The following is a 25,675-nucleotide window of genomic DNA, read 5'->3' as shown; positions in this document are numbered from 1 at the left end:
GGGTGATGAGAGGAGACTGCTGGGAGATTATACAGTATACACTGGAGGATTCTGGGTGGTGAGAGGAGACTGCTGGGAGATTATACAGTATACACTGGAGGATTCTGGGTGATGAGAGGAGACTGCTGGGAGATTATACAGTATACACTGGAGGATTCTGGGTGATGAGAGGAGGCTGCTGGGAGATTATACAGTATACACTGGGGGATTCTGGGTGATGAGAGGAGACTGCTGGGAGATTATACAGTGTACACTGGAGGATTCTGGGTGATGAGAGGAGACTGCTGGGAGATTATACAGTATACACTGGAGGATTCTGGGTGATGAGAGGAGACTGCTGGGAGATTATACAGTATACACTGGAGGATTCTGGGTGATGAGCGGAGACTGCTGGGAGATTATACAGTATACACTGGAGGATTCTGGGTGATGAGCGGAGACTGCTGGGAGATTATACAGTATACACTGGAGGATTCTGGGTGATGAGAGGAGACTGCTGGGAGATTATACAGTATACACTGGAGGATTCTGGGTGATGAGAGGAGACTGCTGGGAGATTATACAGTATACACTGGAGGATTCTGGGTGATGAGAGGAGACTGCTGGGAGATTATACAGTATACACTGGAGGATTCTGGGTGATGAGAGGAGACTACTGGGAGATTATACAGTATACACTGGAGGATTCTGGGTGATGAGAGGAGACTGCTGGGAGATTATACAGTATACACTGGAGGATTCTGGGTGATGAGAGGAGACTGCTGGGAGATTATACAGTATACACTGGAGGATTCTGGGTGATGAGAGGAGACTGCTGGGAGATTATACAGTGTACACTGGAGGATTCTGGGTGATGAGAGGAGACTGCTGGGAGATTATACAGTGTACACTGGAGGATTCTGGGTGATGAGAGGAGACTGCTGGGTGATTATACAGTATACTCTGGAGGATTCTGGGAGATGAGAGGAGACTGCTGGGAGATTATACAGTATACACTGGAGGATTCTGGGAGATGAGAGGAGACTGCTGGGAGATTATACAGTATACACTGGAGGATTCTGGGTGATGAGAGGAGACTGCTGGGAGATTATACAGTATACACTGGAGGATTCTGGGTGATGAGAGGAGGCTGCTGGGAGATTATACAGTATACACTGGAGGATTCTGGGTGATGAGAGGAGGCTGCTGGGAGATTATACAGTATACACTGGAGGATTCTGGGTGATGAGAGGAGACTGCTGGGAGATTATACAGTGTACACTGGAGGATTCTGGGTGATGAGAGGAGACTGCTGGGAGATTATACAGTGTACACTGGAGGATTCTGGGTGATGAGAGGAGACTGCAGTGAGATTAAACAGTATACACTGGAGGATTCTGGGTGATGAGAGGAGACTGCTGGGAGATTATATAGTATACACTGGAGGATTCTGGGTGATGAGAGGAGACTGCTGGGTGATTATACAGTATACACTGGAGGATTCTGGGTGATGAGAGGAGACTGCTGGGTGATTATACAGTATACACTGGAGGATTCTGGGTGATGAGAGGAGACTGCTGGGAGATTATACAGTATACACTGGAGGATTCTGGGTGATGACAGGAGAGGAGACTGCTGGGAGATTATACAGTATACACTGGAGGATTCTGGGTGATGGGAGGAGACTGCTGGGAGATTATACAGTATACACTGGAGGATTCTGGGTGATGAGAGGTGACTGCTGGGAGATTATACAGTATACACTGGAGGATTCTGGGTGATGAGCAGAGAGGAGACTGCTGGGAGATTATACAGTGTACACTGGAGGATTCTGGGTGATGAGGAGACTGCTGGGAGATTATACAGTATACACTGGAGGATTCTGGGTGATGAGAGGAGACTGCTGGGAGATTATACAGTATACACTGGAGGATTCTGGGTGATGAGAGGAGATTGCTGGGAGATTATACAGTATACACTGGAGGATTCTGGGTGATGAGAGGAGAGGAGACTGCTGGGAGATTATACAGTATACACTGGAGGATTCTGGGTGATGAGCAGAGAGGAGACTGCTGGGAGATTATACAGTGTACACTGTAGGATTCTGGGTGATGAGACTGCTGGGAGATTATACAGTGTACACTGGAGGATTCTGGGTGATGAAAGGAGACTGCTGGGAGATTATACAGTATGCACTGGAGGATTCTGGGTGATGAGAGGAGAGGAGACTGCTGGGAGATTATACAGTATACACTGGAGGATTCTGGGTGATGAGGAGACTGCTGGGAGATTATACAGTGTACACTGGAGGATTCTGGGTGATGAGAGGAGACTGCTGGGAGATTATACAGTATACACTGGAGGATTCTGGGTGATGAGAGGAGAGGAGACTGCTGGGAGATTATACAGTATACACTGGAGGATTCTGGGTGATGAGAGGAGACTGCTGGGAGATTATACAGTATACACTGGAGGATTCTGGGTGATGAGAGGAGAGGAGACTGCTGGGAGATTATACAGTATACACTGGAGGATTCTGGGTGATGAGGAGACTGCTGGGAGATTATACAGTATACACTGGAGGATTCTGGGTGATGAGAGGAGACTGCTGGGAGATTATACAGTATACACTGGAGGATTCTGGGTGATGAGAGGAGACTGCTGGGACATTATACAGTATACACTGGAGGATTCTGGGTGATGAGAAGAGACTGCAGGGAGATTATACAGTATACACTGGAGGATTCTGGGTGATGAGAGGAGACTGCTGGGAGATTATACAGTTTACACTGGAGGATTCTGGGTGATGAGAGGAGACTGCTGGGAGATTATACAGTGTACACTGGAGGATTCTGGGTGATGAGATGAGACTGCTGGGAGATTATACAGTATACACTGGAGGATTCTGGGTGAGGAGAGGAGACTGCTGGGAGATTATACAGTATACACTGGAGGATTCTGGGTGATGAGAGGAGACTGCTGGGAGATTATACAGTATACACTGGAGGATTCTGGGTGATGACAGGAGAGGAGACTGCTGGGAGATTATACAGTATACACTGGAGGATTCTGGGTGATGGGAGGAGACTGCTGGGAGATTATACAGTATACACTGGAGGATTCTGGGTGATGAGAGGTGACTGCTGGGAGATTATACAGTATACACTGGAGGATTCTGGGTGATGAGCAGAGAGGAGACTGCTGGGAGATTATACAGTGTACACTGGAGGATTCTGGGTGATGAGGAGACTGCTGGGAGATTATACAGTATACACTGGACGATTCTGGGTGATGAGAGGAGACTGCTGGGAGATTATACAGTATACACTGGAGGATTCTGGGTGATGAGAGGAGATTGCTGGGAGATTATACAGTATACACTGGAGGATTCTGGGTGATGAGAGGAGAGGAGACTGCTGGGAGATTATACAGTATACACTGGAGGATTCTGGGTGATGAGCAGAGAGGAGACTGCTGGGAGATTATACAGTGTACACTGTAGGATTCTGGGTGATGAGGAGACTGCTGGGAGATTATACAGTGTACACTGGAGGATTCTGGGTGATGAGAGGAGACTGCTGGGAGATTATACAGTATGCACTGGAGGATTCTGGGTGATGAGAGGAGAGGAGACTGCTGGGAGATTATACAGTATACACTGGAGGATTCTGGGTGATGAGGAGACTGCTGGGAGATTATACAGTGTACACTGGAGGATTCTGGGTGATGAGAGGAGACTGCTGGGAGATTATACAGTATACACTGGAGGATTCTGGGTGATGAGAGGAGAGGAGACTGCTGGGAGATTATACAGTATACACTGGAGGATTCTGGGTGATGAGAGGAGACTGCTGGGAGATTATACAGTATACACTGGAGGATTCTGGGTGATGAGAGGAGAGGAGACTGCTGGGAGATTATACAGTATACACTGGAGGATTCTGGGTGATGAGGAGACTGCTGGGAGATTATACAGTATACACTGGAGGATTCTGGGTGATGAGAGGAGACTGCTGGGAGATTATACAGTATACACTGGAGGATTCTGGGTGATGAGAGGAGACTGCTGGGACATTATACAGTATACACTGGAGGATTCTGGGTGATGAGAAGAGACTGCAGGGAGATTATACAGTATACACTGGAGGATTCTGGGTGATGAGAGGAGACTGCTGGGAGATTATACAGTATACACTGGAGGATTCTGGGTGATGAGAGGAGACTGCTGGGTGATTATACAGTGTACACTGGAGGATTCTGGGTGATGAGAGGAGACTGCTGGGAGATTATACAGTTTACACTGGAGGATTCTGGGTGATGAGAGGAGACTGCTGGGAGATTATACAGTGTACACTGGAGGATTCTGGGTGATGAGATGAGACTGCTGGGAGATTATACAGTATACACTGGAGGATTCTGGGTGAGGAGAGGAGACTGCTGGGAGATTATACAGTATACACTGGAGGATTCTGGGTGATGAGAGGAGACTGCTGGGAGATTATACAGTACTAGACTGTGGCCCGATTCTAATGCATCGGGTATTCTAGAATATGCATGTCCCCGTAGTATGTGATTCGCGGCAGACTGTGCCCGTCGCTGATTGGTCGAGGCAACCTTTATGACATCATCGTCGCCATGGCAACCATTATGACATCATCGTCGCCATGCTGTGCCCATCTCTGATTGGTCGAGGCCGCCCGACAAACCGTCGACCACTCCATATAAGGTATGGTCTACAAACCGCCGACCACTCCATATAAGGTATGGTCTACAAACCGCCGACCACTCCATATAAGGTATGGTCTACAAACCGCCGACCACTCCATATAAGGTATGGTCTACAAACCGCCGACCACTCCATATAAGGTATCCTGTTTGTAGACCATACCTTATATGGAGTGATTTCCAGGACAGACAGACAGACAGACAGACAGACAGACAGACAGACGGAAAAACCCTTAGACAATTATATATATAGATGCACTGGAGGATTCTGGGTGATGAGGAGACTGCTGGGAGATTATACAGTATACACTGGAGGATTCTGGGTGATGAGCGGAGACTGCTGGGAGATTATAGAGAATACACTGGAGGATTCTGGGTGAGGAGAGGAGACTGCTGGGAGATTATACAGTATACACTGGAGGATTTTGGGTGATGAGCGGAGACTGCTGGGAGATTATACAGTGTACACTGGAGGATTCTGGGTGATGAGAGGAGACTGCTGGGACATTATACAGTATACACTGGAGGATTCTGGGTCAGGAGAGGAGACTGCTGGGAGATTATACAGTGTACACTGGAGGATTCTGGGTGATGAGAGGAGAGGAGACTGCTGGGAGATTATACAGTACTAGACTGTGGCCCGATTCTAATGCATCGGGTATTCTAGAATATGCATGTCCCCGTAGTATGTGATTCGCGGCAGACTGTGCCCGTCGCTGATTGGTCGAGGCAACCTTTATGACATCATCGTCGCCATGGCAACCATTATGACATCATCGTCGCCATGCTGTGCCCATCTCTGATTGGTCGAGGCCGCCCGACAAACCGTTGACCACTCCATATAAGGTATGGTCTACAAACCGCCGACCACTCCATATAAGGTATGGTCTACAAACCGCCGACCACTCCATATAAGGTATGGTCTACAAACCGCCGACCACTCCATATAAGGTATGGTCTACAAACCGCCGACCACTCCATATAAGGTATCCTGTTTGTAGACCATACCTTATATGGAGTGATTTCCAGGACAGACAGACAGACAGACAGACAGACAGACAGAAAAACCCTTAGACAATTATATATATAGATACACTGGAGGATTCTGGGTGATGAGGAGACTGCTGGGAGATTATACAGTATACACTGGAGGATTCTGGGTGATGAGAGGAGACTGCTGGGAGATTATACAGTATACACTGGAGGATTCTGGGTGATGAGAGGAGACTGCTGGGAGATTATACAGTATACACTGGAGGATTCTGGGTGAGGAGAGGAGACTGCTGGGAGATTATACAGTATACACTGGAGGATTCTGGGTGATGAGAGGAAACTGCTGGGAGATTATACAGTATACACTGGAGGATTCTGGGTGATGAGAGGAGACTGCTGGGAGATTATACAGTATACACTGGAGGATTCTGGGTGATGAGAGGAGAGGAGACTGCTGGGAGATTATACAGTATACACTGGAGGATTCTGGGTGAGGAGAGGAGACTGCTGGGAGATTATACAGTGTACACTGGAGGATTCTGGGTGATGAGAGGAGACTGCTGGGAGATTATACAGTATACACTGGAGGATTCTGGGTGATGAGAGTTGACTGCTGGGAGATTATACAGTGTACACTGGAGGATTCTGGGTGATGAGAGGAGACTGCTGGGAGATTATACAGTATACACTGGAGGATTCTGGGTGATGAGAGTTGACTGCTGGGAGATTATACAGTGTACACTGGAGGATTCTGGGTGATGAGAGGAGACTGCTGGGAGATTATACAGTATACACTGGAGGATTCTGGGTGATGAGAGGAGACTGCTGGGAGATTATACAGTATACACTGGAGGATTCTGGGTGATGAGAGGAGACTGCTGGGAGATTATACAGTATACACTAGAGGATTCTGGGTGAGGAGAGGAGACTGCTGGGAGATTATTCAGTGTACACTGGAGGATTCTGGGTGATGAGAGGAGACTGCTGGGAGATTATACAGTATACACTGGAGGATTCTGGGTGATGAGAGGAGACTGCTGGGAGATTATACAGTATACACTGGAGGATTCTGGGTGATGAGAGTTGACTGCTGGGAGATTATACAGTGTACACTGGAGGATTCTGGGTGATGAGAGGAGACTGCTGGGAGATTATACAGTATACACTGGAGGATTCTGGGTGATGAGAGGAGACTGCTGGGAGATTATACAGTATACACTGGAGGATTCTGGGTGATGAGAGGAGACTGCTGGGAGATTATACAGTATACACTAGAGGATTCTGGGTGATGAGCGGAGAGGAGACTGCTGGGAGATTATACAGTATACACTGGAGGATTCTGGGTGATGAGAGGAGACTGCCTGGAGATTATACACTACACTGGAGGATTCTGGGTGATGAGATGAGAGGAGACTGCTGGGAGATTATACAGTATACACTGGAGGATTCTGGGTGATGAGAGGAGACTGCCTGGAGATTATACACTACACTGGAGGATTCTGGGTGATGAGACTGTTGGGAGATTATACAGTATACACTGGAGGATTCTGGGTGATGAGGAGACTGCTGGGTAATTATACAGTATACACTGGAGGATTCTGGGTGATGAGAGGAGACTGCTGGGAGATTATACAGTGTACACTGGAGGATTCTGGGTGATGAGGAGACTGCTGGGAGATTATACAGTGTACACTGGAGGATTCTGGGTGATGAGGAGACTGCTGGGAGATTATACAGTGTACACTGGAGGATTCTGGGTGAGGAGAGGAGACTGCTGGGAGATTATACAGTATACACTGGAGGATTCTGGGTGATGAGCGAGACTGCTGGGAGATTATACAGTATACACTGGAGGATTCTGGGTGATGAGGAGACTGCTGGGAGATTATACAGTATACACTGGAGGATTCTGGGTGATGAGAGGAGACTGCTGGGAGATTATACAGTATACACTGGAGGATTCTGGGTGATATTGGTATACAGTTAGGTACAGAATTATTTGGACAGTTACACAAGTTTTGGCATTGTAGGTGTTAACCAAAATATAACCAAGATTCTCCGCTTTAACTTGAAGGGCTTCACATGCTAATTGCAGGAAGGGTTTAGGTATTATACCTCTTTACTATGTAGTTCTCTTTTTCAAGGGACCAAAAGTAATTGGACAGTAATCTTGAAATCTTTTTAATGGGCCTTAGGGTACTGTCACACAGTGCATTTTTGATCGCTACGACGGCACGATCCGTGACGTCGCAGCGTCGTATGATTATCGCTCCAGCGTCGTAGACTGCGGTCACACGTTGCAATCACGGCGCTGGAGCGATGCCGAAGTCCCCGGGTAACCAGGGTAAACATCGGGTTACTAAGCGCAGGGCCGCGCTTAGTAACCCGATGTTTACCCTGGTTACCAGCGTAAACGTAAAAAAAACAAACAGTACATACTTACATTCCAGTGTCTGTCCCCCGGCGTTCTGCTTCTCTGCACTGTGTAAGCACAGCGGCCGGAAAGCAGAGCGGTGACGTCAGACGTCACCGCTGTGCTCGCTTTCTGGCTGGCCGGCGCTCACAGTGCAGAGAAGCTGAGACGCCGGAGGACAGACACCGGAATGTGGGTATGTACTGTTTGGTTTTTTTACGTTTACGCTGGTAACCAGGGTAAACATCGGGTTACTAAGCGCGGCCCTGCGCTTAGTTACCCGATGTTTACCCTGGTTACAAGCGAACACATCGCTGGATCGCTGTCACACACAACGATCTAGCGATGTCAGCGGGTGATCAAGCGACGAAAGAAAGTTCCAAACGATCTGCTACGACGTACGATTCTCAGCAGGATCCCTGATTGCTGCTGCATGTCAGACACTGCGATATTGTAACGATATCGCTAGAACGTCACGGATCGTACCGTCGTAGCGATCAAAATTGCACTGTGTGACAGTACCCTTATAGGCTTTTCCCTTGTTAGTCCATCATCAATTAATCAGGTAAATAGGAGCTGATTCCAGGTGTGGTATTTGCATTTGGAAGTTGTTGCTGTGAACCCACTACATGCGGTCAAAGTAGCTCTCAATGGGAGAGAAACAGACTATCATTAGGCTGAAAAAAAGAAGAAATCCAAAGCGAAAGAGAAAGCAGAAATGTTAGGAGCTGCCAAATCAACAGTTTGGTATATTCTGCAAAATAAAAAGAGAGCACTGATGAGTTCGGGAAGTCAAAAAGGGCTGGTTACTCATTGAAGACAGCAGTGGTGGATGTTCACAGAATAACTTCCCACGGTGAAGAAAGCCTCTTCTGAACCCCCACCCAAGTGAAGATCACTCTCCAGGAAGTCGGTGTCTCCGTATCTAAAGGCCCCGTCTCACACAGCGACGCTGCAGCGATACAGACAACGATGCTGATCGCTGCAGCGTCGCTGTGTGGTCGTTGTGTGGTCGCTGAGGAGCTGTCACACAGACAGCTCTCTCCAGCGACCAACGATCAGGGGAACGACTTCGGCATCGTTGAAACTGTCTTCAACGATGCCGAAGTCCCCCTGCAGCACCCGGGTAACCAGGGTAAACATCGGGTTACTAAGCGCAGGGCCGCGCTTAGTAACCCGATGTTTACCCTGGTTACCAAAAAAAACAAACAGTACATACTCACCATCTGTTGCCCGTCAGGTCCCTTGGCGTCTGCTTCCTGCTCTGACTGAGCCGCCGTACAGTGAGAGCAGATCACAGCGGTGACGTCACTGCTGTTCTCTCACTTTACGGCGGCAGTCAGAGCCGAAAGCAGACGGCAAGGGACCTGACGTGCAACAGATGGTGAGTATGTAGTGTTTGGGGTTTTTTTACATTTACGCTGGTAACCAGGGTAAACATCGGGTTACTAAGCGCGGCCCTGCGCTTAGTAACCCGATGTTTACCCTGGTTACCAGTGAAGACATCGCTGGATCGGTGTCACACACACCGATTCAGCGATGTCAGCGGGACCTCAACGACCAAAAAAAGGTCCAGGCCATTCCGACACGACCAGCGATCTCACAGCAGGGGCCTGATCGCTGGTACGTGTCACACATAGCGAGATCGCTACTGAGGTCGCTGTTGCGTCACAAAACTTGTGACTCAGCAGCGATCTCGCTATGTGAGACGGGGGCTATGGTCTACCATAAAGAGAAGACTTCAGGAAGGTAAAGATAGAAGGTTCACCACAAGATGCCAACCATTAATCAGCCTTAAATATAGGAAGGCTGGATTGTTGTTTTTTTTCTTTTACAAAGTCTAAAGAAGTCGCCCAGTTCGGGAAAAGCAATACAAAGATCAACAAGTCCCAGAGTGCTGGGAATAAGAAAGTATGGAGAAGGCTTGGAGCGGCTCCAGATCCTCGGCACATCCTCAAACACATGGTGGAGCAGTGTGGTGGCGAGGGCATGCATGGCTTCTAATGGCACCGGGTCACTAGTGGTGATTGATGATGTGACTGAAGACAGAAGCCGCCGTATTATTCCTGTGTGTACAGGGCGATACATTCTGCTCAGATCTAACCAAAGGTTGATTGGACGGCGCTTCACAGGACAGATGAACAGTGACCCAAACGTCCTGTGAAAAAGTGAAGCATTCTGCAATGGCCGAGTCATCACCAGATCTCCGCCCATCGAGCCGCATTTCTCATGTTTAACAACTACAAAGACATTACCTAGTGCTAAGCACACCTGTAGTATAAAGTATATGCTTTTATTGAAGACAAACCAACCATGTACAATAAAAACAATTACAAAGCAGATTTCCCCCAAATTGTATTGAATAATGTAGCAGTAGCACAAGGATATAACAGAACAGGGTAATAGCTGTATCCCATACTGGGTAACCCCTAAACAATAACAATAAGGGCCACTAATTTATAACCACATACCATGTAACCTGATTAAAGTAGATATGAAGTAATCAATAAAAGCAGCCCTTAGGGTACTGTCACACTGTGAAATTTCCATCGCTGCGACGGCACGATTCGTGACGTCGCAGCGTCGTATGAATATCGCTCCAGCGTCGTAGACTGCGGTCACACTTTGCATTCACGGCGCTGGAGCTATGCCGAGGTTCGCTGGTAACCAGGGTAAACATCGGGTAACTAAGCGCAGGGCCGCGCTTAGTAACCCGATGTTTACCCTGGTTACCAGCGTAAAAGTAAAAAAAAACAAACCGTACATGCTCACCATCTGATGTCCGTCAGGTCCCTTGCAGTCTGCTTCCTGCTCTGACAGATCCGGCCATACACTGAGAGCAGAGCGCAGCGCTGACGTCACCGCTGTGATCTGCTCTCACTTTCCGGCCGGTGCTCACAGTCAGAGAGGGAAGCAGACTGCAAGGGACCTGACAGACATCAGATGGTGAGCATGTACGGTTTGTTTTTTTTTACTTTTACGCTGGTAACCACGGTAAACATCGGGTTACTAAGCGCGGCCCTGCGCTTAGTTACCCGATGTTTACCCTGGTTACCAGCGAACGCATCGCTGGATCGCTGTCACACACAACGATCCAGCGATGACAGCGGGAGATCCAGCGACGAAAGAAAGTTCCAAACGATCTGCTACGACGTACGATTCTCAGCAGGATCCCTGATCGCTGCTGCATGTCAGACACTGCGATATCGTAACGATATCGCTAGAACGTCACGAATCGTACCGTCGTAGCGATCGAAATTTCACAGTGTGACAGTACCCTAAGTCTGTAGTGTAAGGTTCTGTATCAGATACTCCAACATGTAACACATCCTTATAATCATGAGTAGTACTCGCACCCAGCAGATGGGAAAACAAGGAGGGTACATAGCAGACCTACAAGTGTGGGATCCATCATGCCAAGCAATATGCGATTAGGATGGGGCTCACGCGTTTCACTGCTCCATAGCAGCTTCATTAGGGGGTTGTGAGAGCTGGAGACAGAGGGCTGAGGACTTGGAGGGAAGCAGCAGAGGGCCCAGGGAGAGAGCTGGAGACACTGAGGGCTGAGGACTTGGAGGGCAGCAGCAGAGGGACCAGGGAGAGAGCTGGAGACAGAGGGCTGAGGACGTGGAGGGAAGTAGCAGAGGGACCAGGGAGAGAGCTGGAGACACAGAGGGCTGAGGACTTGGAGGGCAGCAGCAGAGGGACCAGGGAGAGAGCTGGAGACAGAGGGCTGAGGACGTGGAGGGAAGTAGCAGAGGGACCAGGGAGAGAGCTGGAGACACTGAGGGCTGAGGACTTGGAGGGCAGCAGCAGAGGGACCAGGGAGAGAGCTGGAGACAGAGGGCTTAGGACGTGGAGGGAAGTAGCAGAGGGACCAGGGAGAGAGCTGGAGGCACAGAGGGCTGAGGACGTGGAGGGCAGCAGCAGAGGGACCAGGGAGAGAGCTGGAGACACAGAGGGCTGAGGACGGGGAGGGAAGTAGCAGCAGAGGATCCTGGGAGAGAGCTGGAGACACAGAGGGCTGAGGACGTGGAGGGCAGCAGCAGAGGGTCCAGGGAGAGCTAGAGACACAGAGGGCTGAGGACGGGGAGGGAAGTAGCAGCAGAGGGACCAGGGAGAGAGCTGGAGACACAGAGGGCTGAGGACGTGGAGGGTAGCAGCAGCAGAGGGACCAGGGAGAGAGCTGGAGACACAGGGCTGAGGACGTGGAGGGTAGCAGCAGCAGAAGGACCAGGGAGAGCTGGAGACAGAGGGCTGAGGACGTGGAGGGCAGCAGCAGAGGGACCAGGGAGAGAGCTGGAGACACAGAGGGCTGAAGACGTGGAGGGTAGCAGCAGCAGAAGGACCAGGGAGAGCTGGAGACACAGAGGGCTGAGGACGTGGAGGGTAGCAGCAGCAGAGGGACCAGGGAGAGAGCTGGAGACACAGAGGGCTGAGGACGTGGAGGGTAGCAGCAGCAGAGGGACCAGGGAGAGAGCTGGAGACACAGGGCTGAGGACGTGGAGGGTAGCAGCAGCAGAAGGACCAGGGAGAGCTGGAGACAGAGGGCTGAGGACGTGGAGGGCAGCAGCAGAGGGACCAGGGAGAGAGCTGGAGACACAGAGGGCTGAAGACGTGGAGGGTAGCAGCAGCAGAAGGACCAGGGAGAGCTGGAGACACAGAGGGCTGAGGACGTGGAGGGTAGCAGCAGCAGAGGGACCAGGGAGAGAGCTGGAGACACAGAGGGCTGAGGACGTGGAGGGTAGCAGCAGCAGAGGGACCAGGGAGAGAGCTGGAGACACAGGGCTGAGGACGTGGAGGGTAGCAGCGGCAGAGGGACCAGGGAGAGAGCTGGAGACACAGAGGGCTGAGGCCGTGGAGGGCAGCAGCAGCAGAGGGACCAGGGAGAGAGCTGGAGACACAGAGGGCTGAGGGCGTGGAGGGTAGCAGCAGAGGGACCAGGGAGAGAGCTGGAGATACAGAAGGCTGAGGACGTGGAGGGTAGCAGCAGAGTGACCAGGGAGAGAGCTGGAGACAGAGGGCTGAGGACGTGGAGGGCAGCAGCAGAGGGACCAGGGAGAGAGCTGGAGACACAGAGGGCTGAGGACATGGAGGGAAGCAGCAGCAGAGGGACCAGGGAGCGAGCTGGAGACAGAGGGCTTAGGACGTGGAGGGTAGCAGCAGAGGGACCAGGGAGAGAGCTGGAGACAGAGGGCTGAGGACGTGGAGGGCAGCAGCAGAGGGACCAGGGAGAGAGCTGGAGACACAGAGGACTGAGGACTTGGAGGGCAGCAGCAGAGGGACCAGGGAGAGAGCTGGTGACACAGAGGTCTGAGGACGTGGAGGGCACCAGCAGAGGGACCAGGGAGAAAGCTGGAGGCACAGAGGGCTGAGGACTTGGAGGGCAGCAGCAGAGGGACCAGGGAGAGAGCTGGAGACACAGAGGGCTGAGGACGTGGAGGGCAGCAGCAGAGGGACCAGGGAGAGAGCTGGAGACACAGAGGGCTGAGGACTTGGAGGGCAGCAGCAGAGGGACCAGGGAGAGAGCTGGAGACACAGAGGGCTGAGGACGGGGAGGGAAGTAGCAGCAGAGGATCCTGGGAGAGAGCTGGAGACACAGAGGGCTGAGGACGTGGAGGGCAGCAGCAGAGGGTCCAGGGAGAGAGCTGGAGACACAGAGGGCTGAGGGCGTGGAGGGTAGCAGCAGAGGGACCAGGGAGAGAGCTGGAGATACAGAAGGCTGAGGACGTGGAGGGTAGCAGCAGAGTGACCAGGGAGAGAGCTGGAGACAGAGGGCTGAGGACGTGGAGGGCAGCAGCAGAGGGACCAGGGAGAGAGCTGGAGACACAGAGGACTGAGGACTTGGAGGGCAGCAGCAGAGGGACCAGGGAGAGAGCTGGTGACACAGAGGTCTGAGGACGTGGAGGGCACCAGCAGAGGGACCAGGGAGAAAGCTGGAGGCACAGAGGGCTGAGGACTTGGAGGGCAGCAGCAGAGGGACCAGGGAGAGAGCTGGAGACACAGAGGGCTGAGGACGTGGAGGGCAGCAGCAGAGGGACCAGGGAGAGAGCTGGAGACACAGAGGGCTGAGGACTTGGAGGGCAGCAGCAGAGGGACCAGGGAGAGAGCTGGAGACACAGAGGGCTGAGGACGTGGGCGTGTGCAGCAGAGGGACACAGAGGCGAGTGAGGCAGGGGGAAAAGACACTTGTGGCTGGAGAGGGGGGAACAGCGGCAAGTCAGGCAGGGGCAAGCAGAACAGAAAGAGACTGCGAGTGCTGTCGCTGGATATTTAAATTCTGTGGGGCATGCTCCCATTTGGCCACGCTTTCTACATGTGTGCATGCAGGACATGAGTGCTGACGTAGCAAAATGACATTACTGCTGCCGGGCGCTGGCATCTCTTGGCAGCAGGACGCTTTGAAGTGCCTGGCGCCTGCACTGATCTGATTATATCGGTATCGGAGCCCAGTCCCCTGCAGACAGCAGCCGCCGACACCAGGATACAGGATCTCTCTGATCCTAGCAGTCTGCGGCTATATACTACCATGGTAATTAACCATGTCGGCAAGAGGCCACAGACAACAGATGGACATCTGTCCTAATTCTTTTGATACGCCCCGACTGTTCTTGAGAGAGATAGATATATATATACAGTATATAGCTCAAAATAAAGAAAGTGACCACTTTACGCAATGTGACTCCAAGTCAATCACACTCCAGTGAAATCAACCTGTCCAGTTCTGAAGCCACCCTGATTGTGAATCCCTTTCTCCTGCTGTTGTGCTGCTGTCGTCTCCGCGTAACGTGGGAAGTTCTGAATCGTTGTGCCTGTGCCACAGGTTGTGAAATTCATATATGTGCACGGAAGAGCCGTCCTGATACATTAAGAATCAAAGCAGATCTCTCTTTATGACATACATTGGTCAGGGTTTTATAGGTTATTAGTATTCATGCATTGTAACGATCTAATTGTCTAAGCTTATCTCTAATGATGTGCTGGCATTAGCAGACATTCATCTCATAGGCTAAAGGTGATTCTGTCTACACCCAACTGTTTCCTCCCCTTATCTTTCATATATCCAAATTTCTTATGTTTTCTCTAAGTCCATTACACAAAGGCATTCCTGAAGGCCCCCGTCACACAAAACACATGCACACTGGCTCAAACTCCATATTGGAAAGGAGAAGAGAATATATGTAGAATATCCACAATAGAGTCAGGGTTGGTAAGTGTAAATCCTGCTGTCACAGAGCAGACAACAGGTAGAAATGATCAGCAATTAGCAAGACATTACCTACAATGAAGTGGATCAGCAGGGGGTGACCACAGACCATTTTTCTGTTCCCATCCTATTTTTCGTTGTATTGGTTAGTTTTGCATTTTGTCATTGCTCTCACCCCTAGAGATACTGTACAGTAACATGAGGTGGTGTCTACATCCCAAGTTGGTCAGGAAGTGAAGGTAGATATAGAGTAATATTCAATCAAAGCAACACTAAGTCCAGAGTCTAAGGTGCTCTATCAGTGTAAAGGGAAGAGTCCCATGAGATATATACACTGCTCACAAAAAGTTAAGGGTACACTAAAATACCAAAAAAGAAGAGAATGTCCAGCTTCACCGAATCCATAAAAAAAGAGTTTTCTTTATTAACAAACTTTAAACATGGAGGATACAAACTTCAGCATGAACCATATGGGTAAGAATCTCAACGCGTTTCTGGAGACTAAGCTCCCTTAATCATGACATGATGATTGAGGTCTGGATTTAGAATGATACTCAAAATCAAAGTGAAAATGAAATTATTGGCTGATCCAACTTCAGTGGTAATGCCTCAAGACAAGGAAATGATGCTCTGTAGTGTGTGTGGCCTCCACGTGCCTGTATAACTTCACTACAATGCCTGGGCATGCGTCTGATGAAGCAGTGGATGTTCTCCTAAGTCATCTCTTCCCAGACCTGGATTAAAGCTTCAGTCAACTCCTGGACAGTCTGTGGCGGAATGTTGTGGTGGCGTTGGTGGATGGAATAAGACATAATATCCCAGATGTGTTCAATTTGGATTCAGGTATCCGTAACGGGCAGGCTAGTCCATAGCATCAAATGCCTTCATCATGCAGGAACTGCTGACACACTTCAGCCACATGAGGCCAATCATTGTCCTGCATCAGAAGGAACCCAGGGCCGACTGCACCAGCATATGGTCTCACAATGGGTCTGAAGATCTCATCCCAGTACATAATGGTAGTCCGCGTACCTGTGGCCAGCACATGGAGGGTTGTGCGGCCCTCCAAAGAAATGCCACCCCACACCATTACTGACCCACTGCCAAACCGGCTATGCTGGAGGATGTTGCAGGCAGCACATCGTTCTCCATGGCATCTTGAGACACTCACATCTGTCACATATGCTCAGTGTGAACCTGCTCTCCTCCGTGAAGAGCACAGGGCGCCAGTGTCAAATCTGCCAATCTTGGTGTTCTCTGGCAAATGGCAATCGCCCTGCACAGTGTTGGGCTGTAAGCACAACACCCACTTGTGGACGTCAGGCCCTCTTACCACCCTCATGGAGTCTGTTTCTGAGAGTTTGAGCAGACGCATGGATGTTAGCAGCCTGCTCTAAATAATTTTGCAGGGCTCTGGCACTACTTTTGTTCCTCCTTGCACAAAGGAGGAGGTAGTGGTCCTGCTGCTGGGTTGTTGCCCTCTTACGGGCCCCTCCATGTCTCCTGGTGTACTGGCCTGTCTCCTAGTACCTGCTCCATGTTCTGGACACTGTGCTGCCAGACACAGCTACACTTCTTGCCACAGCTCTCATTGATGTGCCATCCTGGATTAGCTGGACTACCTGGCAACTTCTGTAGGTTGTGGAAATCAAAAGTAACCAAAACAGCCAAAAACGATGAGAACAGAGAAATGGTCTGTGGTCACTCCCTGCAAAACTCCTTTATAGGGGTTGTCTTGCTAAATGCCTATCATTTCCACCTATTGTCTGTTCCATTTGCAAAGAGAGCAATAAATTCCGGCAATACCAACGCATTGTTACCTCTTTATGTATCACTGGTGAGGCCACATCTAGATTATGGGATCCAGTTTTTGGATCTCATTTTAAAAAGGATATTCAAAAGTTAGTCAGTTCAAAGGTGTCAACTAGATTATTACAAGGGATGGAGACCTCTCCTATATAACATGGGATAGAGGCCTCTCCTATATTACACAAGACGGAGGTCTCTCTTATATTACAGGGGACGGAGACCTCTCCTCTATTACACGGGATCGAGGCCTCTCGTATGATGAGAGGTAGGAAAACTTGGGCTTGTTTAGCTTAGAAAAAAGACGTCTCGGAGATCTCGTTTACATGTATAATACGTGTGTGGTCAGTACAGAGGACGGCACAGGACTTATTCCTTCTATAGACCATACAGAGGACCTGTGGGCACAGATTATGGGTGGAATAAAGGTGATTTCGGCAATTAAATAGGAAAGGGTTCTTTACAGTTAGAGCAGTCAGACTGTGGAATGCCGACCACAAGAGGTAGTAATGGCCGACACTATAACAGCTCTTATACAAGGGCCGGATGATTTCCTCCAGACACAGAACATTGTGGGTTATAGTTAAATTAGTGACAACATGTACAATTGGTGGAGGAAGGGAGAACCTGATGGACGGGGTGTTTTTTCAACCTATGTAATTACCGTATTTTTCGGACTATAAGACGCACCGGACCATAAGACGCACCCCAAATTTGGGGTGAAAATTGCAGAAAAAGATTTTTTATAAGATGGGGGTCCCCCTTATTGTCCGAATTTACAGTATCTTACCTGAGGGCTGGTGGTGGCAGAGCAGGGTCACAGGAGGCATGGTGTCGGCAGAGGTGGGTTGAGGCGGTACGGCGTGCACCTGAGCAGGGTCCCTTCCTGCTTAGGTGGGCGACGCCACGGCCTGGTGTCCATGGGAGGGTGGCAGCAGTGGTTACCGACAGAGGTGCTGGGATGAGGAGGCACAGTGAGAGGTATGGCATGAGAGGGGTCCCTTTCCCCGGTGAGGTGATGCAGCAGCCCGGTAATGCAGCAGAGCCGGGTGAATCCTGTTTACCGTGGCGGCAGAGGTGCGGCGGCAGAGGTGTGGAGATGAGGAGGCGCAGTGAGCGGGGTCCCTTTCCCCGGTGAGGTGATGCAGCAGCCCGGTAATGCAGCAGAGCCGGGTGAATCCTGTTGTTATCGGTGCGCGCGGCCATCTTCCTGAGGCCGCGCGTGCTCAGATGGAGGTCTCTGCTGCCCGGGGCTTCAGGAAAATGGCCGCGGGATGCCGCGCGTGCGCAGATGGGGATCGCAGCGGCCATTTTCCTGAAGCCGAGATGCAAACTCGGCCTCAGGAAAATGGCCGCTGCGATCCCCATCTGCGCACGCGCGGCATCCCGCGGCCATTTTCCTGAAGCCCCGGGCAGCAGAGACCTCCATCTGCGCACGCGCGGCCTCAGGAAGATGGCCGCGCGCACCGATAACAACAGGATTCACCCGGCTCTGCTGCATTACCGGGCTGCTGCATCACCTCACCGGGGAAAGGGACCCCGCTCACTGCGCCTCCTCATCTCCACACCTCTGCCGCCACACCTCTGCCACCGCACCTCTGCCGCCACGGTCCACGGTAAGCCTGCATTGTGAATATAAGACGCACCCCCCATTTTCCCCCCTTTTTTTGGGGGGAAAAAGTGCGTCTTATATTCCGAAAAATACGGTATGTAACAGCAGGAGAAATGGATTCACAATCTGTGCTGCTTCTTAACGGGACAGGTTGATTCCACAGAAGTGTGGTTGACTTGGAGTTATATTGTGTTAAGGGTTTATTTATTTCAGCAGTGTATTCAAGATGAACATTTTCTGTATGATAAAGTTGATTTTTTTCCAATTACTTTTCAGCCCCTGAAATGAGGATTTGTAGAAAGATGGCAGTAATTCCTAAACGTTTCACGTTAGATTTTTTTTTCCTCCCCTTTAAATAAACCTGAACGTCTCCACTTCGATTACATCTCCGTTGTTTCACTTTACATCCAAACTAGCGACCTGCAGAGCTGAAATCACGAGGATTCCTCACTGGCCAATGATTTCTGCTCCTAACTGTATGTTTGTCAGGTTCCTGTCAGGTGTCAGGATGCCGCTGTCTATTTCTCCATGGAGGAGTGGGCGTACATGGAAGGACAGAAGGATCAGTACCAGGACGTCAGGATGAAAAATGACCCAACGAGGAGCGACCAGGACAAAAGCAACATGACTGCAAGAATACTACTCCTCGCCCTGGAGATAATCGACTTGTTAAAGGGAAAGGTGAGAGTCTCCCATGAGATCACTCTGATCTCTATTAATATAACAGGACTGTAAAGATGGATAGAATCTGTGGTGATCGGCGTCTGTCACTACACAGGAACACACGGTGGTGAAGAAGATGTCCGGTGACCGTGTGACCCCCTGTATGTCCGGAGGACGGAGCAAGATCCAGAGCCCCATCACAGAACTCCTGCACTCCCCGACACCTGAGAAGAAGGTCCTAGAACTGGCCAACAAGATCACTGAGCTGCTGACCGGAGAGGTGACTGCTGGGAGATTACACTGGGGGATTCTGGGTGATGAGCGGAGAGGTACTGCTGGGAGATAACACTGGAGGATTCTGGGTGATGAGAGGAGAGTTGAGTGCTTGGAGATTATACTGGGGGATTCTGGGTGATGAGCGGAGAGGAGACTGCTGGGAGATTCCACTGGGGGATTCTGGGTGATGGGAGGAGACTGCTGGGAGATTACTCTGGAGGATTCTGGGTGATGAGAGGAGACTGCTGGGAGATTATACAGTATACACTGGAGGATTCTGGGCGATGGGTGGAGACTGCTGGGAGATTATACAGTATACACTGGAAGATTCTGGGTGATGAGAGGAGACTGCTGGGAGATTATACAGTGTACACTGGAGGATTCTGGGTGATTAGCGGAGAGGTGACTGCTGGGAGATTATACAGTATACACTGGAGGATTCTGGGTGATGAGAGGAGACTGCTGGGAGAATATACAGTATACACTGGAGGACTCTGGGTGATGGGTGGAGACTGCTGGGAGATTATACAGTATACACTGGAGGATTCTGGGTGATGAGCGGAGACTGCTGGGAGATTATACAGTGTACACTGGAGGATTCTGGGTGATGAGGAGACTGCTGGGTGATTATACAGTATACACTGATGGATTCTGGGAGATGAGAGGAGACTGCTGGGAGATTATACAGTATACACTGGAAGATTCTGGGTGATGAGGAGACTGCTGGGAGATTATACAGTATACACTGGGGGATTCTGGGTGATGAGACTGCTGGGAGATTATACAGTATACACTGGAGGACTCTGGGTGATGGGTGGAGACTGCTGGGAGATTATACAGTATACACTGGAAGATTCTGGGTGATGAGGAGACTGCTGGGAGATTATACAGTATACACTGGAGGATTCTGGGTGATGAGGAGACTGCTGGGAGAATATACAGTATACACTGGAGGATTTTGGGTGATGAGAGGAGACTGCTGGGAGATTATTCAGTGTACACTGGAGGATTCTGGGTGATGAGCAGAGAGGAGACTGCTGGAAGATTATACAGTATACACTGGAGGATTCTGGGTGATGAGCGGAGAGGAGACTGCTGGGAGATTATACAGCATACACTGGAGGATTCTGGGTGATGTCAGTCTCATTGGTTGTCAGGTTCTTCTCAGGTGTCAGGACATGGCTCTCTATTTCTCCATGGAGGAGTGGGATTATATAGAAGGACACTGGGAGCAGTATAAGGACGTTGTGGTGGAGGAGCATCGGCCTCTTGTATCACCAGGTAAGAGGAGACTTCAGTTATTTCTGTGGTCGCCACTGGCAGATATAATACAGCCTCACTACTGTCCCAGGCCGTGCATAAATGTGTTTGCAATTGCCCGTTAGTATAATTATTATTTGGTTGGAACATGAATTCGCCCGTGTCTGAATGTATACTCATGATGATCATGGAAGCAAAGGAGGTTTACTTTGGGATGCTTGGCTGGAAGTCCAGCACTCTCTTATGTGCTATCTCTTGTGACTGATGAGAACATCTCAGACACAGTTACTGGGGAAGCAAGAACCATTGGAGGATCCCATATTCTGCATCTTCTCTTCCCCCTGATAATTGGGGTATTTGCCCCTAATGTGCTTTGGATTCCATAGCATTTCTTTTAGAGCCTTCAACCTGGATCAGAGGAGGGATATGGATGGACCTTTACATTTAAAGTTGGAATTGTAAAAAATCATGAAATCTGTTTTTATTTCTAACAGAAAATGCAAGTGATCGTCCTGAAGGAAAAGTCGTGTTATCTCTAGAATTTAATGTTAAAGATGAAGATATCATGAGTCAGTCCTCAGGGGAAAACCTCTTTACCCTTAATGTACATCAAGACCATCTTGTTAAATATGAGCAAAGTCACACGAGAGAGAAGCCGTATTCATGTTCAGAATGTGGTAAATGTTTTTCACGAAAATCTAACCTTGTTAATCATGAGAGGATTCACAAAGGAAAAAGGCCGTTTTCATGTTCAGAATGTGGAAAATGTTTTATAAGTAAATCCGATCTTGTTAGACATGAGAGAATTCACACAGGAGAGAAGCCGTACTCATGTTCAGAATGTGGAAAATGTTTTTCACTCAAAGTTATTCTTATTACTCATGAGAGAATTCACACAGGAGTGAAGCTGTTTTCATGTTCAGAATGTGGAAAAGGTTTTAATCGTAAATTAGATCTTGTTAACCATGAACGAATTCACACAGGAGAGAAGCCATATTTATGTTCAGAATGTGGAAAATGTTTTTCAGGCAAAAATCTTCTTACTAAACATAAGAGAATTCACACAGTAGAGAAGCCATTTTCATGTTCAGAATGTGGAAAATGTTTTAAAGGTAAATCAAGTCTTGGTAAACATGAGAGAATTCACAAAGGAAAAAGGCCGTTTTCATGTTCAGAATGTGGAAAATGTTTTATTTTAAAATCATATCTTGTTGCACATCACAGAATTCACACAGGAGAGAAGCCGCATTCATGTTCAGTATGCCAGAAACGTTTTGCACGTAAAACAAATCTTAATATACATGAGAAAATTCACACAGGAGTAAAGCCGCATGCTTGTTCAGAATGTGGGAAATGTTTTCCAAGGAAATCGGCTCTTAATAAGCATAAAAGTGTTCACACAGGAGAGAAGCTGTATTCATGTTCGGAATGTGGGAAATGGTATAATACAAAATCAAATGTTTTAGCTCATCAGATAACTCATACAGGAGTGAAGCCGTATTCATGTTCAAAATGTGGGAAATGTTTTGCAGCAAAATCAAGTCTTACTGTACATGAGAGAATTCACACAGGAGAGAGGCCTTATTCATGTTCTGTATGTCAGAAAGGTTTTAAATATAAATCAAGTCTTATTGCACATGAGAGGGGTCACACAGGAAAGATGCCGTATTCATGTTCAGAATGTGGAAAATTCTTTATGCAGAGATCAAGTCTTATTACTCATGTGAAAACTCACACAGAAGAAAAGCCGTATTCATGCTCAGAATGTGGAAAATGTTTTAATACTGAAGCCCTGCTAAGTTCTCATCAAAAAGATCACACTGGAGAGAATCCAGTTACATGTAACGAATGTGGGATCTGTTTTATATATGAATCAAGTCTTCTCAGACATCAGAAAATTCATGCTGTGGAAACTTTTTCTTTAAACAAATCTTTTCAGATGAAACATCAGAGAAGTTACAAAGTAGAGAAGCCGTACTCATGCTCCGAATGTGGAAAATGCTTTATTAGCAAAGACAAACTTCATAGTCATCAGAGAAGTCACACGCAGGGCGGAGCAGTTTAATATGAAACATTGTTATAAATATTTACATTTTTTCCAGTTTTACACAGAGTATATATATATATATTTTGTTTTGATCGTTACAATTGTTGTGTAGACATTTAAAGTTTTCCACTAATAGGACAACACCATCTCAATCTGAATGTTTGCTACCACCATTAAAATAACATTAATACCCAGCTCCCGTGTCAGCGACATTTCAGCAGTGTCTGAGCTCTCGGTCCTGGGCTCAGGTGAGGTTGTTACGTCACATGAGTTCTGCGCCCAATCAGCGCCGGCTTCGCTGTACCCCACCTTCAGACATAAGTAAATAACAGGAAGTGATCGGTCAGCCGCAGCTCTCACTTCCTGTTGATTTAGTGAGTCTGTAATAGAGGCCGTCCCCTCGGTAATATGCCGTCCCCCAGTATGTATCGGGAACAGTATAGAACAGCTTGGCTTTCCATCAAAGGTTTCTCAAGTCTGCAGGCACTAAATGTAACGTGTCAATTTCCACAGAAGACACAGAAAATCAATGACATCTGGACTATGAATTCCCTTATTAATTGTAACACCAATTATGTTGTATACTGTACAGTGCAATTCATGCAACTTTAAATATGTGGGATGTACGAGCCGAAAACTGAAAAAAGAATATTGGAACATCTACAAACGTTACCAGTAACAGGACACATTCGGGGGTAAGCAGACATTTTCTGGAGACAGATAATGGGAACATCTAAAGTCTCACAATCTTTGGAATTGAGTTAATCGTCCAGATAGAGGAGGAGACTGGTGGAAAAACTGTTACCGAGGAAGGTGCCTGGGATTAGGTTGGACACGAAGCGACCCATAGGAATGACTTATAGAAATACTATGTGTAATTACTGACATGTAGTATTGATATTGTTCTCTAGTTATGAGTTTGTCCGTGTTCCATATAGCGCTGTATTAATTGTATTTTGTTACATTTATTCTTATAGTTTCTATGTCCACGTGGTTTTCCGTGGTACTCCTGATTGGTGGTTGTTACTTTAAATGGTATATCCCATGATGCTCTGATACACTCTGTGACTAAGGGTAGTCCGCCAGAAATGCGTCAGGGTGAACCTTCCCACTCCCCATCATGGATATTAGAACAATATTGTAATCATTATGGAATAAAGCATTGAAGACTTTCTCCATGTCTGCTGCAGTCTGTCTTCTTCCTGTGTAATTAGCTGAGTGTCCGTCCTCCTGACGGCTCCGTGATTAGTTTCCCCAGGGCTCGTTCAGACGAGCGCTCTATAGGTACGTGTGCTGTTCCTGTGCATCGTGAAGAGCCGGTGTGCCGGTGCATATGGCGGATTCTCCACATGAGCCAATGGTGTGACTCATAAACATTGTAGCGGCCATTATTCCTGTCCGATGTCTGGATCAGACGTGTGTATGTATTGTGGGAAGTTAGTCTCTATTGTGTCTTCTCAGTCTCCGTTTTATGCTCTAAATCGATCACGTAACATCTCTACACAGATCCCTCTACACATTACAAGTGCCTGAGAAACCTCATCATAGCCAGACCCCTAAACAGATCAATGTGTAAATTCCAGGAAACCGTTGCTTGCTTTTTGGAATAAAGCCTTCTCTGATCAGGGGTGTATTTAACCCCCGCTCGCATTCCGTTAAAGCAGAATATTTTCCTAGACCCCCATGTGTGTTGTTTCTTAATTCTCCGATCTCATTCATCACAACACCTCTAATCCAGCCTTGGACATCAATTCCAGTGGGCCGGTAGCACCCGAAGTAAATTCATGCTATACAGGGACTGGACAACAACTACTCCCATCCGGACTACTTCAATTGATGTTTCCCAGAAACAGACAAATAAATCGGCCACTTACGAGCAGAAAGGTGAGTAATTTTTTTCTTACATTTTACCTGCACCTTCCTGGTGATGCTTTCTGTGTCCGGGTGCATTGTATGCCAAGTCCGGTCAGTTATGCTGTATAAAAGAGATTTCATGTGTGTAAGTGATGCTGTTCTCCAAGGAAATCACTGTGGTTTGCTTGTTATTTTAATTACAGTAACATGTTTTGACTTGTGGTTGATGTGTGGAATACGTAACAGAATAGATGAAGGATTCGCACCCCATAGAATACTGCATTACTTATGATTAACCCCTTAATCCCATTTGACGTACTATCCCGTCAAGGTGACCTGGGACTTAATTCCCAGGGACAGGATAGTACGTCATAGCGATCGGCCGCGCTCATGGGGGGATCACGGCCGGGTGTCAGCTGACTATTGCAGCTGACATCCGGCACTATGTGCCAGGAGCGGTCACGGACCGCCCCCGGCACATTAACTCCTGGCACACTGCGATCAAACATGATCGCAGTGTTCTGGCGGTATAGGGAAGCATCACGCAGGGAGGGGGCTCCCTGCGTGCTTCCCTGAGACCCTCGGAGCAACGCGATGTGATCGCGTTGCTCCGAGGGTCTCCTACCTTCTCCCTGCAGGCCCCAGATCCAAAATGGCTGCGGGGCTGCACCCGGGTCATGCAGGGAGGTGGCTTACCAGCGCCTGCTGAAAGCAAGCGCTGGTAAGCCTACAGCAGTGTACGTCAGATCGTTGATCGTACTGACCGGAACAATAAAACTGCTTTATCCATTTTAGCAAACGCGGAACGGTATAAACGCCCCCCCCATACATGGTCATACT

The 25,675-nt window shown here is 48.7% G+C and overlaps 1 protein-coding gene across 3 annotated transcripts in view; it reads left to right on the top strand.

The window, feature by feature from the left end:
• Window positions 1-24,155, top strand: part of LOC143808883 (uncharacterized) — a 145,460-nt gene extending 121,305 nt beyond the window's left edge. For all 3 annotated transcript variants that reach the window (XM_077292052.1, XM_077292051.1, XM_077292053.1), the window contains 4 exons: window positions 19,225-19,416; window positions 19,514-19,678; window positions 20,832-20,955; window positions 21,429-24,155. In XM_077292052.1, the coding sequence (XP_077148167.1) occupies window positions 19,225-19,416; window positions 19,514-19,678; window positions 20,832-20,955; window positions 21,429-22,999 (2,052 nt within the window). In that variant the 3' untranslated portion in view covers window positions 23,000-24,155. The remainder of the gene's footprint in view (window positions 1-19,224; window positions 19,417-19,513; window positions 19,679-20,831; window positions 20,956-21,428) is intronic.
• Window positions 24,156-25,675: the final 1,520 nt, after the last annotated feature.

This window comes from Ranitomeya variabilis, chromosome 2, assembly GCF_051348905.1.
Source record: "Ranitomeya variabilis isolate aRanVar5 chromosome 2, aRanVar5.hap1, whole genome shotgun sequence".
NCBI classification, from domain to species: Eukaryota; Metazoa; Chordata; class Amphibia; order Anura; family Dendrobatidae; genus Ranitomeya; species Ranitomeya variabilis.
The sequence above is the reverse complement of the archived record's forward strand: the minus strand, read 5'-3'. Positions and strand labels throughout refer to the sequence as shown.